The 17,823-nt window shown below is 37.1% G+C and overlaps 1 protein-coding gene across 3 annotated transcripts in view; it reads left to right on the top strand.

The window, feature by feature from the left end:
• The window catches only part of LOC120527421 (AF4/FMR2 family member 1-like), a 206,910-nt gene that overhangs the window by 77,512 nt on the left and 111,575 nt on the right, over positions 1-17,823 (top strand). For 2 of the 3 annotated variants that reach the window (XM_039750819.1, XM_039750820.1), the window contains exons 4-5: positions 5,992-6,033; positions 6,391-6,477. In XM_039750819.1, coding sequence (XP_039606753.1) covers positions 5,992-6,033; positions 6,391-6,477 — 129 coding nt within the window. The remainder of the gene's footprint in view (positions 1-5,991; positions 6,034-6,390; positions 6,478-17,823) is intronic. The other variant, XM_039750821.1, reaches the window with a different exon arrangement.

Below are 17,823 nucleotides of genomic sequence, written 5' to 3' on the forward strand. Positions count from 1 at the left end.
CAATATGCCTTAATGATGGTTCAGTTGGTAAAGATCTCATCACCAAGTTGCACTTGTTTTGTTTTATTTTTTTTTTTTGGTGCATATTGTGTAATGCATCTGGGCTTGAAGTAATAGTATTATTACTGGAAGTTGCACTATTATTTATTTTATTGTTATTATTTATTAGTTTAAATATTATGCATTTTAATTATGGTAAAGTTGTTTAAAAAGTCATTTTAAAGTGTCAGTGGACAGAGATTGTTAACATTAACAGAAACCCAATGGTGGAAGTACATTTTACTTATGGTGCCAAGCAGAGTTGCATTGTAGTGCAGAGCTGTCTGTTAGACGGCGAAAGCGATGTGAAGAATCTGACTGTTGCTATGGTCCTGCCTTTATCCAGTCTGATAGTGGTCATGGGACATCATATCATTGATTGCCGGTACAACAAAAATAGTTCTTAGCAGGCATCAGCCACAGCGCTGCTCTTGTGAAAAGAATGGAGATAAATGCCATCAGCTCAAAGAGGGAGAGGCAAGTTCGATGTACCACGTGTACGTCACTGAGAGAATGAAATTGAATAATAAAAAACCAAGCTCTAACTTTTACAAGTAGCCAAAATTTACACCAGGTGTTACAGACACAAATCAAATGTATGTTTTTATTATATTGTAGAAATAATAATAGCAGCTCACTACTCAAAAAACAGAGGGCCTGGTCTCGAACCCGAGTCCCCCGGGTTATAAGACAACAGATCTTACCTCTGCACCATTCAAAAAAACATGTAAACTCCCTGTTGATTGACATTTGAGCATGAGTTTTTAACTCATTGACAGCCATATGAAAATTGAATGCTTTTTTTTCTTTTTTGGTTATATTCTTGAATAAAAACGCACATGTTTATTTGGACTAAAGTTTCACACATTATACATTTCTCGTCGTTATTAGTATAACATGGAAAAAGTTTATGCTTTAGGTATGTGTTCAGCATTTCTAGCATTTCTCGCATTTCCTTTAATCCTACACTACCCAGATCTTTGTAGACATGGAACACACATGAAATGCATGTATTCCAAATAACGATATATACTGTATTATTTACCCTATACAACTCCAGGCATATCACATGCAGATAATGAGCCTTTGCTTGAGCTGGGAGAATTTTTGCCTGTGAGCTGTGCTCTGTCAAGGCAGGGGATGGGACAACAGGCTGCTTGTACTGATCGAGGCATTTACAAAACAAAAGATGCTGATGGAGAGGTGCGAAGGGATTTAAGGTGCGCCCGGATTACGAGTTTTTTCGTAGGCTTCAGCAATTCTAGTGTTAACCAGGTTTACAGTTCAGAATTTTGTAGTGTACACATGCCTGTTGTACTCCTTTAGCCTGCACACATGCTTCCAGCCACATGTAGAAAACACTGTGTGTTCACAAAGATAAATTTGCTGAGGCAAATGGTCACACAATCACATTTGTCCTTCTCCTGGCTGAAATATTGTGTATCAGTATTTCAGAAATAGCTACATTTATGTTGATGATATGAATGTACAGTGCTAAACTCGGCTGCAGAATCTCGGAAGCAGTATTGGAGGAAATGAGTTGAAAGTAATATACTTTACTTAGTTTTATTACCTTTTAAAGAAACAAGTAACCTAACAATACTTATTTTATTAAAGTAGCAGTATTATTATCCCAACAGCACTGGATGTAAAGCAAGAAACAAACTTACCTATAGGTAAGCTCCTTTTCAGGGCTCAATTGCACAGCCAATCAGGCAACGCTGTGATATGTGCAATCCAGTAACAGAAACATATTAACTAAGTCCACATATTTACAAAATACAGAAAATGTTCATGTTTAGATGTTTTTCTGGTAGGTTTCTAGAAGGTTTATATATGGACTTAAGATTTAATATCAAGTGCGGATCAGTCAGAGGTGTAGTTTTTCATACAAAAGAAGAAAATGTAGCACAAAAATAATGCACTGTTTGCAACAAAATACATTTTATAGTTAAATAACTACATAACATATATATATATTTTTTGTAAGCAGTGAGCATTTTGCCAAGTGGGCACTCTATGTGGACTCAACCATGTAAATGGGAGTTTTTAAGAAACCAGGTTACTCACCTTATCTATGTTTTGTGAATGCATGTAAACGCTCTTAGTCTTTTTGATGTCACTTACACCGTAGCTGTTTGTTCATTATTTCATTAAACTTTGATTAGAATTAGCTTAATTATTCATACTTCTGCTCCTTAATTTATTTTTTCCTCCATAACATTTCTTTGATTAATGAATTGCATGATATGCCCTCTGTTAGCAGAGTAGCAGAGGACCCATCTGTGTGGAGATAGCAAGTTTTTATTTATATATGCTTGCGTTTTCTCTGGATGTTCCAATACCCTTACACTTTGTGTGTTGCAGTAAGTTTGTTTGTGTTTTTAATTGTTTTGTACTAAGTGTGTAGGTATATCCCAAGTGTTCATCATAAGCGATTGGTTGCTTCCAAGATAGAGGAGCACTGCTCTAAATTAGTGGTTCCCAAAGTAGGGGTCGCGACCCTCTGGGGGGTTGTGAGACATTTGGGTCACGAGATGATTTCCAAGAAATCAAATACTTTTTAAAAACTTTTTAAAAATTAATTAATTTAATTTTTTAGAAATAACATTTTATCCATAACTAACAAAAGATAAAAACTAGTAGTTAATAGTTACATTTAAAAAAAACATGCAAATTAAAAAGCCATCAGCCTTTCAAATTTCTTTCCGTTCGATCGTGACCCCTGAGGTGATTACGATAGTTTAACGACACATCAATGGCGTTAGTTGCAGCAGATCAATTTACAGCACCATGTTAAACATTCCGCTGTGCACGTAATGTGTAGGTAATTTTCATCGCTTTATGCTTAGGATATTATTTTTGTTGAAATGAAACGTTGGTTAATATCGACCAATGACAACGCAGATGGGCCAGCAGAGGAAAGCAGAAAAGCACCACTGTCAGAAAGCCCATCGTCCACCGGAGTGTGCATAAAGAGGACATCCATAAACAGTCGGCTCAGCCTTACTCCAAGAGTCGAAAGTATCGAGAGGAATTTATCCAGTATGGATTCACATGCATCATCGTCAATAACGTACAGCATCTCCAATGTGTGATGTGCACTGAGGTGCTTGCACATGAAAGCCTAAAGCCTGTAAAAATGCTACGACACTTGAAAACTAAGCACCCCTCTCTTGCTACTAAACCATTAGATTTTTTCCGGCGAAAGGAGCGAGACTTACAAGGTCAAAAGAAAGTCATAACTAAACAAACAACAATCCCCGCAAAAGCTCAACAGGCATCATATGAGGTGGCATATTTAATTGCACAGGCAAAAAAGCCACACACGATCAGAGAAACCCTCATTAAACCCGCTGCTATAGCTATAAGTCGGGCTATGCATGGGGATAAACTAGCCTGTGAGCTAGAATCAGTGCCGCTGTCTAACGGGACTGTTGCCCGGCGTATCTCCGACATGGCCCAGGACATCAAGTGTCAGCTGGTGGACAGACTGAAGAAAGGGAAATATGCTTTACAGTTAGACGAATCCACAGATATATCAAACTCTCCCCAGCTGCTTGTATTCGTCAGATACAGTTTTGATGGAAAACTTAATGAGGACATTCTGTTTTGCACCCCACTGGAGGGAACGTGCACAGGCGAGGACATTTCACAAAACTTGACAACAAACTAAAAAAAGATGGACTGTCTTGGAGCGAGTGCGTCGGTGTGTGTACAGACAGTGCTGGAGCGATGCTGTTGCGATTCTATTATACACAGAGAAGCTCTTGCGAGCAAAACACTTGACCCAGAACTTAAACGTGTTCTTGAAACTTCGATAAAAATGGTCAACAATGTAAAAGCGCATCCACTCAATATCAGACTGTTTGCCACTCGCTGTAACGAACTGGGATCGGAGCATGAGTGCTTGCTTTTCCATACAGAAGTCAGGTGGCTTTCGTGAGGGAATGTGCTCTGCCGCCTGTTTGAGCTGCGGGACGAAGTTCGTTTATTTCTGTTGGAGCATGGGTCCCAGCTCGCTGATCACCTCACTGATCCTGACTGGTTAACAAGGCTAGCGTATTTATATTTGAAAAACTGAATGGACTTAATATGTCATTGCAAGGTGAGAAAACACACATAATGTCGCTAAATGATAAAATCCACGCATTCAAGAGAAAACTTGAGCGCTGGACTGAGCGAGTTGAAATAGGAAGGATTGATATGTTTTCTGAGCTGGATGAATTCATGGAGTAAAATGAACCGAGTGAAGAAGTCTATCACATCCCACCTTCAAGCCCTCCTGGAACACTTTAACAGGTATTTCCCAGAGGAAACAGCTCCAGAACAATATGACTGGATAAGGTCACCATTCACTGTAACGAGGGCAAATCATCTGACATCGGACATGGAGGACGCATTGGTTAAACTGTCATGCGACCGAACCTTGAAGACGATGTTTAATTCCAAGACTCTGGATGAGTTTTGGATTTCAGTCGAGAGGGAATACCCTCAACTATCCAAGGCCGCTAAGAATGTATTGATGCCGTTTTGCACTACCTACTTGTGCTTAAAAGACTTTTCGCACTCGCACATAAAAATAAATACAGGTCACGACTGAACTTTGAGGATGATCTCCGAGTCGCGGTCTCTAAAATTAACCCAAGAATGGACTTGCTGTGCTCCAAGCATTGTGCCCACCCATCTCATTAGCTGAGGTGTTTTGTTGAAATTAAACGAATGAGTAAATAACAATTTTTTTAAAAAGTTATATGGTTGTTAGAGTGTTATGTTCTTTTTTTTGTTGTCATGCTCTTGTTTGGATAGGATATTTTGTTGAAATTAAACAAATGAGTAAATTACTATTAAAAAAAAATGATATGGTTGTTAGACCATTGTGTTCTTTTGTGTTGTCATGCTCATGTTTGGATAGGCCTATTGGCGCATGTGCAACGTTGCACGCAACATTTGTATATTTTAACCACTTCCGAGGATAGTGGGGGTCACGAGTCACTGGCACGGTTATTTTGGGGGTTATGAGCTGAAAAGTTTGGAAACCCCTGCTCTAAATAAACCAACATCAAAAAAATAAATTGGTGGAACCCTGTAGTAGGATCTTCTGTACTCCCACTGCTGTGCTATTAGCTGCATATTTTTAATATTAAATGGTGGCTTTTGTGTTTCACTTTATGTGCACTTCAAATTGTTACTTTGTTTCATCATTTTTTCATTAAAGATGGGAATGATGAAAAAATCTTAACACCTGTTTTTCTCATTCAGTGATAAAATGATCCAGTAAGCGAAGTATCCTGCAAGATGGCAGAGTGTTTATAAATTTTTCTCTAGGACTATTGAAATAATGAACTTTTGGCCCCTTGTGACTGCAAAAAGCATGTTGCCATTTTAATGTCTAGTAGTTTCAGTGAACATTTAAGTAAAAACTAAATAAAACCTTAGGGACTTGATGTTGTGTTTTGCATACTACAACAAAAGTTTAGCATTACTGCCAAGCTATCATTTATTCCTTGAAATGCATTTTCTGCAGTTAGCATTTAGATCAAAGTTAACAAAATGTAAAGTGCATCGTAAAAAATATATCCATTTTATGATTCATATAAAGTACCAACTTGTGGTAGAGAGAGAGGAAGAGGGTGGTTAGGAGCACGCACTGATACAGCGCATTGCCACACCCACCACATGACAAACCAACTCAGGATCCCAGATTAGGACCCAGCTGCAGCCATGCAACAGGTGACACCTTAACATCACATACGTTCAGATGGAATGGAACCAGTGTGAGGTTTTTTATGGTGGCTAGCAAGTGACTGGATAAAATGCTTCTAGCAAGTGACGCCTGTTTCTGCTTTATATATCACATATAAGATTATCAAACTCCTTTGTTTGCATTTTGTCTCATTTTATACTTTGTATTATTATAAAACTTTTTTCTGTCTTCCTCCTATAATTTAGACATTGTCCAATGAAGTTCAGTGTGTAGAAGAAATTTTAAGGGTGAGTTTGTTCACAATCACATATTGCTTTATAAGCTACTTTTATTATTCACAGGCATTTTATTTGTAATTTTGTATGAGGTAATATACTGTTATTTAGTTTATGCATGCTCTCAATATTTTCATGTTTCTGAGCATATAATACTTCCATTTTAAACTTTAATGTTTTGAGGGGAAAATAGTTATGCTAGGTCGAAATTGGTTTATCTCATTTCTATTAATAAAACTTATAAACCCATTTTCAGCTGCAGTGATGGGGTGTGTATGCTTTGCATGTTTAGTCTATTTGACTATTATCTGCTTGAAACTTCCTTGAGACTTGATTATTAAATTTGTGGTGGCATTTTTTTTCTTACAGGAAATGACCCATTCTTGGCCAGCACCCTTGACTGCCATTCACACGCCGAGCACAGTGGAACCTTCCAAATTTCATTTTGTAGCAAAGGTGGGTAAAATTGCCAAAGCAAATAGTTGCTTTTAAATATGTTTTTTCTTGGTTAATTGCATCTTGTTCTTATTATTATTGGCTTGATTGTTTTGTTGCCACTCTTAACATTGTACTCTTTTATCCAGGAATTGGGAGTAGTATGTTGTTCATTGAAGAAAACAATAAAATATTCTACTATAATTTGCAATTCTCACAATATGCACATTAATACTTAAATGTCTAGTTGGAAACACAAAAAGTTCTAGTTTGTTGACAAAGTTGTTTAAGGTACTTATTCTTGAAAAACTGAAAAATGTTTACATCTCCTCACTCTGTTTATTTTGTCAAATAAAAGTCACAATGTTTTTGCTGTTAAAATTCATATACTGTTAAAGAGTGTGTCCATTCATCCATGTGATTGTACTTGCATGGGTGTGCATATACAGTATACTTTTAACAGCATTATCTGCAGTTTCATTTTCATCTTATTTCTAAATTCTCGGATATCATTTATTCATTTTAGAAACTTCTGGATTTATTGTGTTAAAAGTGGGCAAACTTTAAAAGTTAACACTTATTCCTTCAATAGCTGAACATTTTAAAATTTTCACATAAAATTGATCAGTGTCTTTGTTTTTTGTTTATGCTCCAGTTCATGTGTTCATTCTTTCTTTTTTGAGATCTAGTATTTAATATTGTAATTATATTGTCTGCATTCTAATTAGAGCATTAAATCAATCGTTGACGAAAACAGACCATTCAGCCTAACAGTGCTTTCCATATTCCTATTTACATAATTTCTCTAAAACTGTAGTGTTTGTCTTGAACAAAATATTTAAGGTTTTTTTTAGTTTCCTTTCATATATTTACATTTTTCATGAATTCTAAGTTTCAAAATCATTTTTAAATTAGTTTTGCCTCTGTTAGATACAGAACATAATAGTAAATCTGTGTCATTCAGTATATTTAGCTATTTTATAAAGGTTGTATGTAAACAAAGAAATAGCAAAAGGCAGTTACTAAATGGGATAAAAATGACTGAGAGTCATGTTTGTGTAGTTACAACATTCTCATTGGTCAATTTTTTTTTTTTGTTGGCTAGTAAAATATTCATTAGACCGATTCTGCTTAATTTGTCTAGGGTCATGTAAGTGACATTTTCTCAGACAAGTACTGTAGTTTAACTCGGAATAGGGATGCATCAATATAGGATTACTGGGCAGATGCCGATATCTGATAATGTTTATGTACTTATTTGCCGTTTCCGATACCAATGTTGATATATACAATTATAAGATACAGAGGAAAATGAGACTTGATCTGCCTTGATGAGAATTACAGAGAAATTAAACATTTAATTGTTTAACAATTTTTTATACCACGTTCAGTCATTAAAAGCAAGTGACATCTGCCATGTTTAGCTGGCTACCTGTTGGTTGTATGGGAAATAGGTTTGCAGGCTGTTAAATAACACTTTTCTCTTCCTTTTTGATGGAGCAAATTCAACAATAATTGAAAAAATAAAACTTGAAAAACAGGTAAAATTATACCATGACAATATATTAAGCAGCACCATGTAAGAATAACAGCATTTGCAGATTATATACAATCATTACAATAACCTTCTTCTGCTCAACTACCTTTAGCTGGCTATCTGATCCTTGGATTTACAGGCTGCAGTATTAAATACTGTACTACATAATAATTTTTTCTCTTCTTTTTGATGGAATAAATCTAACCACAACTGAAAGAACAAAATTAATTTTAAAAAATGGAAAAGCTTACAACAGTATAGAAATAAATAATAACAATAAGTTTTTTTTCTGGAGGTTTATTACTTTCTGTTTTCTTTAGAATGATAGGGAAGTTTTTCTTAGGGAACAGGAGCATCTATGCATTGTTGCAGGAAATTCTGTTTCTCTTTTTGTTGATCACATTAGAAGTCACACTGAATAATCTCTCACTGTCCACACCAGTACAAGGGGTGGACAGGAGCTTGTGTGCTACTTTGCTAATGGTAGGAAACTGACTGCAGTTGTTGTTCTAATATTTCAGTGGATTTTCATTTCTTGGGTTTGGTGCCTCTGACAGAAATCCCTGCACCTGCTGAATAGTATTTAAAAGATAGATCTGCACTTTGTCTTTTACCAGAGCTGCCAGATTAAGATTAGAATCTTTATATTAAAAATAAGAATATGGTATTTGAACATAGGATAAAAGTATTTGGTACTTGAATGCATGTCTGTATTGTATTTGAAGTTTTTTGAAATATTTTTTTATTGTTTTTAGTTTCTCGCTGTAAATCATGAAGTGCTTACAAGTTGCTCATTAGGGTTTAAGAGACTCTGGTTGACTCTCTCACAAAAAGCAATGCAAACAAAAAAAAGTAAGGCACACAATGCAATGGCACATTCTAGCTACAGTGTTCATAAGAAAAACAAAGCAGTTTTCTGTGATTGCTCAAACAAAGTAAATGCAGTCATTTTTTTTTTTCCTTTTTTTTTTCCTCAGAGGCCAGTAGACTTTATATCCCTTTGTCCCTTTTACAGTAAATAACCTGAAGCACTGTGATCCTTTATGTGATTTACAAATTAACCAAATGTATTAAATGTTACTTTGTAGTGGCCTTTAAATATTTTCTGTGTATTACAATCATTTATTTAGCAGACAGCATTTTTCAAAGTAACTTCTAAAAAATCTGTAAAATTAGTTTGTTTATTTATAAAACTACCAAGTTAACATGCACTGAAGAAAAGTATGAAGGGAAGAAGCATAGGCTGTAGTTGCTAGATAAAAACTAGTGGTCTTTAAAAGGGGTGTGTTATATATAGAGGATGCTGACAGTTTAATTAATAACTTATAACAATACAGGTTAACAATTTAGAAAGTCATATAGACTGAGCCTAAAAAGTTACAAGCGAAAACAGATCTGTACAATCCCACAGTATTGCATAGCACATCTTAAGTAACACAATTGCAAAGTTAGTGTGGGGTAAAACCAACAACTGCTGTTTTACATTCAGTTGTCTTTTTTTTCCTGTCTTCCAAGATTTTTTTTATACATTTGAATTATACAGTATTAAAATAGTGATATTTGATCAGACAACCCTAGTTATTATTTCTAATAATGCTCTTGGGTCTACAATAATGGCAACACAGTACATGGGTTCTTTGTAAATCTCAATGAAATGATTGTTTACTGCCCCCAAGAGAACTCTTTTAGAAGTCAGTATGAGTGTCCTTACTGAGTAGTCATTTTAATACATTAACTTGGGGAATAATGTTAGAAGACAAGGCTTCAGTGTTGTAAATTTCTTTTGTCAGTTGTTCAAATGGAGTGAATTCGTTCATAGCCTTTGCAATGTTATGTGCATTGTCTTAGGGCTCATTTATACTTCACGCTCAGAACGCGGCGTACTGGCGTCCAAGCATCATGGCTGTCACGCGCTCCCAGCGCTCATTTCACGCGTCCTCTGAGCAGGTCCTCAGAAATTAACGCTGACGCGGCGCGCGAGTTGCAGTACCAGCAAAAGTCGGGGCGAGTGTGCTAAAAGTCGGAACGTGACGTCAGTGTCTCTGTTTACTATCTACATGTGACAGAAAGCCTCTATGGAGATCCTTCGGGGATCGATGTGCGCGCTTTGCTGTTTGATGAATGGTTCAAAGTGTTGAAGCAAAATGCCGACATACAGATGCATTCGTGATGCTTTTATATTCAAGCGTCGCATATTCCCGATCGTAATGACACGATACATTTTAAAAGTCTCACATACCATCTTTTGTGCCGTCTTTTTTAATTTTTTTACTTTACCTGCTGTCAGGTCCAAGAAGCTCAGAGCGATTAAAACTGGGATGACGTTTACGATGGTCTGCTTTAATAATAAAGTAAACTACGAGGTTAAAGTGAACATTTCGAGATTAAAGCAGAAATTTCCACTTTAATCACAAAACACGTTTTCACCGTGTCTTTTATTTTTTTTTCTCAGTGGCTCAAATACAGCACTATACATTATGTTGCCGATGTGAAGTTGCAAAAAAAAAAAAAAATAGACCGCACTGAGACTTTTAAAATGTATCCATCCCGTAGGATCGGCATAGAGGCTTTCAGTCACATGTAGATAGTTCCCGAATGTAATGACACGATACATTTTAAAAGTCTCACATACCATCTTTTGCATACATAATGTATAGCGTTATATTTGAACCACTGAGAAAAAAATAAAGGACACGGTGAAAACGTGTATTTTGTGATTAAAGTGGAAATTTCCGCTTTAATCTCGAATTGTCCACTTTAACCTCGTCGTTTACTTTATCATTAAAGCAGGCCGTCGTAAACATCATCTCAGTTTTTAATCGCTACGAGCTTCTTGGACCTGACAGCTGTGGCAAGCAGCAAAAGATCACCACACAGAACAAATGAAATGTCTGATATTCCAACTCTCTGCACATTTAGAATCTTTAGATTCATACTTGATATCACTTTCATGATGAAATGCATTAAAGTGTGTATGTTACATTTTACATATAATTTCATTTAAATAATGAATACTGTTAATAATTACACACATGGGGGTGACACGGTGGCGGAGCAATAGCACTGCTGTCTCGCAGGGAGTTACGTTGCTGGTATTTCCTGCTTGTATTCCACACTGTGCTCCAGTTTCCTTCCAAAGATAAGCAGATTTGGGGATTTGGTGCCGCTAAAATGACGCTAGTGTATGTGTGCTTGTATTCACCTTGCGATGAGCGGAGACCTCGTTCAGGGATTGTTTCTCAGTCGTGCCCAATGCTTGTTGGAATTGACACATCCCTGGATTGATGGATTTAATCAATAAACATCCTTTTCACAGATATTGCGGTAAGGTGTTATCGGAATTTAATAGGTGTTTTAGGCAATTCACAACACAGAGAAACCGAACATGTTCTCACCGTGATAATATCTCACACTGCCACCTGGTGGACTCCTCCAGATTTACGTAAATTTACTGTGAATTTCCCCTTGGGATTAATAAAGTATCTATCTATCTAAAGTACGCGCGCAAGTATACAGTAAACACTTCAACGCTTGCGTAGCAGGAGCGTCCGCTGCAGCATACGTCGCGTCGCGTGAAGTATAAATGAGCCCTTATAGTACTTCATGAACATCCTCTTTGGGTACTTTCAATGTGTCAAACTTTCTTTTAAACACCACAGAGAGTGCAGCAGCCGTGTATGATCCAGAGCATTCTTGGGTGTGCAAGATTTCCTTCCGTAGTTCAAAATTGCGGTTGATCTACTGAGCAGTTGCTAAGCATACTCATAGGCCTGGTATCACATGTCCTTAATAAGTGGAAAAGCTTATGGCTGTGACATCATCAACAAGGAGTTTGTGCACATGACTTTCCACAGTATTATGTAGCTCAGGAAGCGTTACGTCAGAGAAATAATCTGGATATCTGGAAACACGGTTTGAGGTGCTCAAGCATTCTTCGAAATCCCCTATAGTCTACTACATAAAATGGCTGATCGTCCAGAGCAATAAATTCCATCACATTTGCAGTAATTATTTGAGCTTTAGGGCTACCTTTTATCACATTTCTTTGATTTTTCAAGTAACTGATCAACAGGCTAAGCAACTGCGGTTTTTCCTGCAGGATTCTCCTCTTTAGCTCAGAGGAATACTGTGTATTTGTCAGGACGGCGTGCCTTCAAGTGTGTAATTTAAGATGGTGGTATCGAAATTTTGCACTTTCGTCCCCTGCACAAGATATTAGTTGACTACATTTTACAAATGACATATTTTATGTTGCTCTCACTTACTTTGAAAAACTTCCACAAGGCAGATATTTTTGTACAGTAGTTCAGCATTGCCTAAACGTCATGCTCATCTGGAACACAGTGAATACGTCATCAAATAATCAGTTTGAATTATTGGTCAAATTTAATCATCTCCTTATGCCGATAAAATTATTTTAACCTATTGTCTACATGATACAGATATTAATCCTATATTTTCTTGCATCCCTTCTTCAAACACTTGGTAACATAAAAACTGGTAGCTTCTACTGTTCATTTTACTGTACACCATGTTTCAACTATGTTACATAACTGTATGTGTGCATATATATTATAAATATTAGCCACGGTACCTACTGAAAACCAATAAAGGAATAATATGAAAATATTTGTCTCTTGCCCTATGCGTATCTTCAGTTGCTCTGCATTTGTATGTGTGAATGTCTCTATACCAGCATTCCCTCTCTCAAGCGTGATCTAGTAAATCCTGCTTCTCATTATTTTGAAGGCATTTTTCTCATTAACTGTTCAGTTTTATACTTGCCGCCTTTGAAGCTGACTGTCTCAGCATTCCTTATGTCTTTACTCCTCCTTGTGTGCCTTGAACTCTCACTTAATGTGTGTATTGGATTGCTAAAAGGCATTGGACACACAGGCTTTAATGTTTTATATTGAAGATTATATATATATATATATATATATATATATACACTAATAAAAGGCAAAGCCCTCACTCACTCACTGACTGACTCATCACTAATTCTCCAACTTCCCGTGTAGGTAGAAGGCTGAAATTTGGCAGGCTTATTCCTTACAGCTTACTTACAAAAGTTGGGCAGGTTTCATTTCGAAATTCTACGCATAAGGGTCATAACTGGAAGCTATTTTTCCCCATATAATGTAATGGAGTCTTGAGTTGGAGATGGCGTGGGGGGAGTTTAGTGTGACATCATCACGCCTCCTACGTAAGTACGTAGAGCACAAGGAAGAACTCCAAACAGCGATCAGCACAAAAGCCATTTCACAATTGAGAAGGCAGATAAACATTATGACGCAAATGATGCATACAAGCATATTCATAAGTACAGCTACTGCGGAAACAAAGCACGGCGTGAACCGTAAGTTTATATTAAATTAAGTTCATAGGCTACCACTAGCGTTTGTAATTTAGTGCCTGCCCATATAAGGCCGTCCATCAGCGGCAATCCAATACAAACACTGCGGTAAATATTCACGTGTGAAGGACTGTGCTTATGCAGAGGAAGATGAGATGGTCAGGGTGGTGTTTGGCACAAACTCATTGAAACTGCGAGAGAAAGTTTTAAGTGCGGGTCTTAGCTGACATTACGAGATGGCACCAGTACAGCTGGGAACCTTCGATGCAAGAACACCAAGCGGCTCCGTGAACTGGCGCAATGCACAGACAAAAGCAACAGTTCCAAAGAGTGCTGAACAAAACCGAATTACACAATTGAGAAGGCAGCAAAAAAATATGAAGCGTCTTAAACATAGAATCATATTCATAAGTGCAGCTACTGCGGAAACAAAGCACGGTGGAAAAAGTGAATGTCCTGCTAAAGGAAGACAGTGTAAAAAAACCCGTGCATGCAGTTTGTCACATCACAGATAAAAGGAAGGCGAGCTGTTTATTGATGCAGTAAGGAACTAATCGATGAATGAAACCTCTTATCTTTACAGCGATTGACAAACACGGAATGTAACTTGAACACATCCTACAAATACGAGCCTGATTGAAAGAAATAATGATAATCAAATCCTTGATGACAGCAACATTCAATAACACTCACAAAACAATTACTGTATATTGACAATCATGTTACGTTATTTTTAAAATGTTCCCTTTTCTTTTCATAACTTCTACTTCTCCACTGCGATACGGGTATATATATAAATGTATATATATACCCGATCTACAATACATACTTTAGCATAGACAAGCCACACGCTGTGGCTAATTGTAGAGTCTTAAGCCTCTAACGCCGACATTGAGGTTGATTCGAGAGGGATGTACTGACTATGTACGCGCTACCGATTCATTTTACCTTCGCATCTCCTTGGTTTGGGGCGTATGAAAAAATATTAGGTTAGCAGAATCATGTTACGTTATTTTTAAAATTTTCCCTTTCTTAGCACAAGCACAGCTGAGAAGCTTGATGCATGTACTCCATAGCGCGTTAAAAATACGCATTTAATCACACTTTCAATTCCAAGCAAGCGGGAACTTTTGTCAATGCATGATTTCCTGGTACATCCATTACACTGATGCACACATCACAGCTACAAAAATGTTAGAGTCGGAATAAAGCGCGTTCCTACGACTGATCATTTCGACTTCCAGCGAAGCCTTGATAAAAGCATGGTTTTGTGCACACTGAAAAGCAAGCAAAATTAGATGCATTACAGAAAGCGGACTTTGTGGCTCTTACTGGGGATCATTGGACTTCCGTGACCGTTAGTAATTCTAAATACATCTAATTACAAAATGTTCAATGATCACACTGTTTTAGCCTAATGTACAAAATAATTTTGGCTAATGTTACTCAGAGTTTAAAGAGTAAGCTGGTCAAATTACCTTTTATGTTTCTGACTTATTTTTTAAGAAGAAAAACTGCACTTTATGGTGAAATTTTGGTTATTATTATTTAAAGACAATACTATTCTGAAAATGTACTTAAAGTACTTAAACTACCACTTTATTTTTAAGTCTGCCCAATTTTAACCAGGGATGATATTTTTGTTTCTGTTTTGAATTCAAATGCAGTTTAAAGCTTTTTTTCAGAAATTAAAACAGCTTCAGTTTACAATATTCATGTCCATGTCTATTATTTGATTCTGTAAGCCCACTAAAACCGTTTTAAATAAAAAAAAACATTTGCGATTTGGGGCAAATTCGTGTCGATTACATACGATTAATCAAGATTAATTCTTACACAGCCTCTAATTAATTGGATTAATTTTTTAATCGAGTCCCACCTAATATATATATATATATATATATATATGTAGATATATATATGTAGATTTGTATATATATGTATATATATGTGTGTGTGTATGTATGTATGTATGTATGTATATATATATATATATATATATATATATATATATATATATATGCCAGCAACACTCATATCAATGACAAAACAATTACATTAACAATCATCTTACGTTATTTTTAAAATGTTTGCTTTTCTTTTCATAACTTCTTTAACACACTACTTCTCGCTGCGAGCTTGGTATTCTGCTAGTGTGTATATATATATATATATATATATATATATATATATATATATATATATATATATATATACTAGCCAACCCTCCGCATAATTATTTATTGATGTATGAACACTTCCTGAAAGACACAGTTGTTCAGTGGAGTGTGATTTTAAATGTGCGTTGAGATATCTCTGCAGTCGGAACGTTTTCGAACAAATAGTGCATAGAAAGACCTGTGTGGAATGCGTTTGTTCAGTGGAGTGTGTGTTTAAATGTGCTTTGAGATATTTCTGGAGTGTGAAGGTTTTTGAGCAAATGTTGCATTGAAATTCCGGTGTAAAATGCATTTGTAAATGTTTTTCAGTAAGAAGATAGTGGGAAGGTGACGTCACATCAGCGTGGCTGCAGACAAATGTTTGTGTTGAATGGATTTGCACATGGTTGAGGAGATCCATCTCAGCCGTGAAGTCCTCGTTACAAAATGTGCAACTGAAGGTGTGAGTGGAATGAGTTTGTAAGTGCTTCTTGAGAGCGAGAGTTGTTTTGAAGCACTGCTGGCAATTTTCACATTGCATCATTCATTCAGTGGAGTGTGTTTTTAAATGTGCATTGAGATATCTCTGCAGTCGGAAGGTTTTGGAACAAATGGTACATTCAAAGTCCTGTGTGGAATGCGTTTGTTCAGTGGAGTGTGTGTTTAAATGTGCTTTGAGATATGTCTGGAGTGTGAAGGCTTTGGAGCAAATGTTGTATTGAAATTCCAATGTGAAATGCGTTTGTAAATGTTTTTCAGTAAGAGGATAGTGGGAAGGTGACATCACAGAGTGGCGATCACGTGTTTGTGAACTTTGTGTGTGTATATACCGACATTGTCAATAGATGGCACCAGAAGGTTATCACGTATGTATTTGAGAGGCAAGAGAACATCGTAATGCTTATGATCCAATGGACCGCTAAAAAGCAGGCATATGGAGAAACGTTGGCCCAGATTGGAAACTCGAAGAGAGGCATGATGACGTTCTCGGAAGTGAATGGAGATGATAGCTGGAAGCATTTGGGACATCGCCACAATTTCTGCCTTGCCACCATAAACTCCGGAAGTATTCATGTAGTCAACGTATTGTTGAGCAGAGTGTATGACTATGCTTCCGTGACTAAGAACAACGGACAGCACGTCGCTGAAGTTATCCCAATGTTGGCAAACAAAGGTTACAGCCATGTTACGAAGTTCAAGAGCAACAGTTTCTTTGATGACATTTTTCCAGAAATATCCGACTGATAGAAACAAACAGTAACCTGATGCAGGAATTTGTATAACATTGAAAGAAGTGTTGTTTTCATGAAATACATTTGAGGCGGTGGCCATGGTAGGCAAATGAACAGTCAGCGTGGCTCACAGCTGCATGTGGACTGTAGCACAGACGAAAGTGACTGAGGCTGTGTTTGGTGAGTTGTTGCTTGCGGGCACATGAGCAGGCAGTGCACATACCTCGATAGCGACGGTGAACGTGGGAGGAGGGTTACAGTTGGCGGGCAGGGCTCTGTCGTGTGTATCCCATGACGCAGGAGGAGGGTTAGAGTTGGCGGGCGGGGCTCTGTCGAGCGTATCCAATGGTCTTAGAGTTGGCGGGCAGGGCTCTGTGAGTTGGCGGGCCTGGCCCTGTCGTGCATATCCCATGGTATCCCATGGTCGTACAGTTGGCGGGCGGGGTTCTCTGTCTTGCGTGCGTCTTGTGTGCCCTTAGTGAATTATATATATAGGTGTGTGTGTGTGTGTGAATATATGCAGTCATAAGAAAAATTTTGCATAATAATTTACTCTACTTTAAACAAAAAAGATAACAGTGGTAAGTCTTTCATTTGCTAGGAATTTCTGAGTACTGGGGTGTTTTCCGAACAAAGATTTTTAGTGAAGCAGTATTTAGTTGTATGAAATTAAATCAAATATGAAAAACTGGCTGTGCAAAAATTTGAATACCATTGTAATTTTGCTGATTTGAATGCATGTAACTCCTCAATACTGATTACTTGCAACACCAAATTGGTTGGATTAGCTCGTTAAGCCCTGAACTTCATAGACAGGTGTGTCCAATCATGAGAAAAGGTATTTAAGGTGGTCAATTGCAACTTGTGCTTCCTTTTGACTCTCCTCTGAAGAATGACAGCATGGGATCCTCAAAGCAGCTCTCAAAAGATCTGAAAACAAAGATTGTTCAGTATCATGGTTTAGGGGAAGGCTACAAAAATCTATCTCAGAGGTTTAAACTGTCAGTTTCAACTGTAAGGAATGTAATCAGGAAATGGAAGGCCACAGGCACAGTTGCTGTTAAACCCAGCAGGTCTGGCAGG

Source organism: Polypterus senegalus, chromosome 4 (assembly GCF_016835505.1).
Source record: "Polypterus senegalus isolate Bchr_013 chromosome 4, ASM1683550v1, whole genome shotgun sequence".
NCBI lineage: Eukaryota > Metazoa > Chordata > Cladistia > Polypteriformes > Polypteridae > Polypterus > Polypterus senegalus.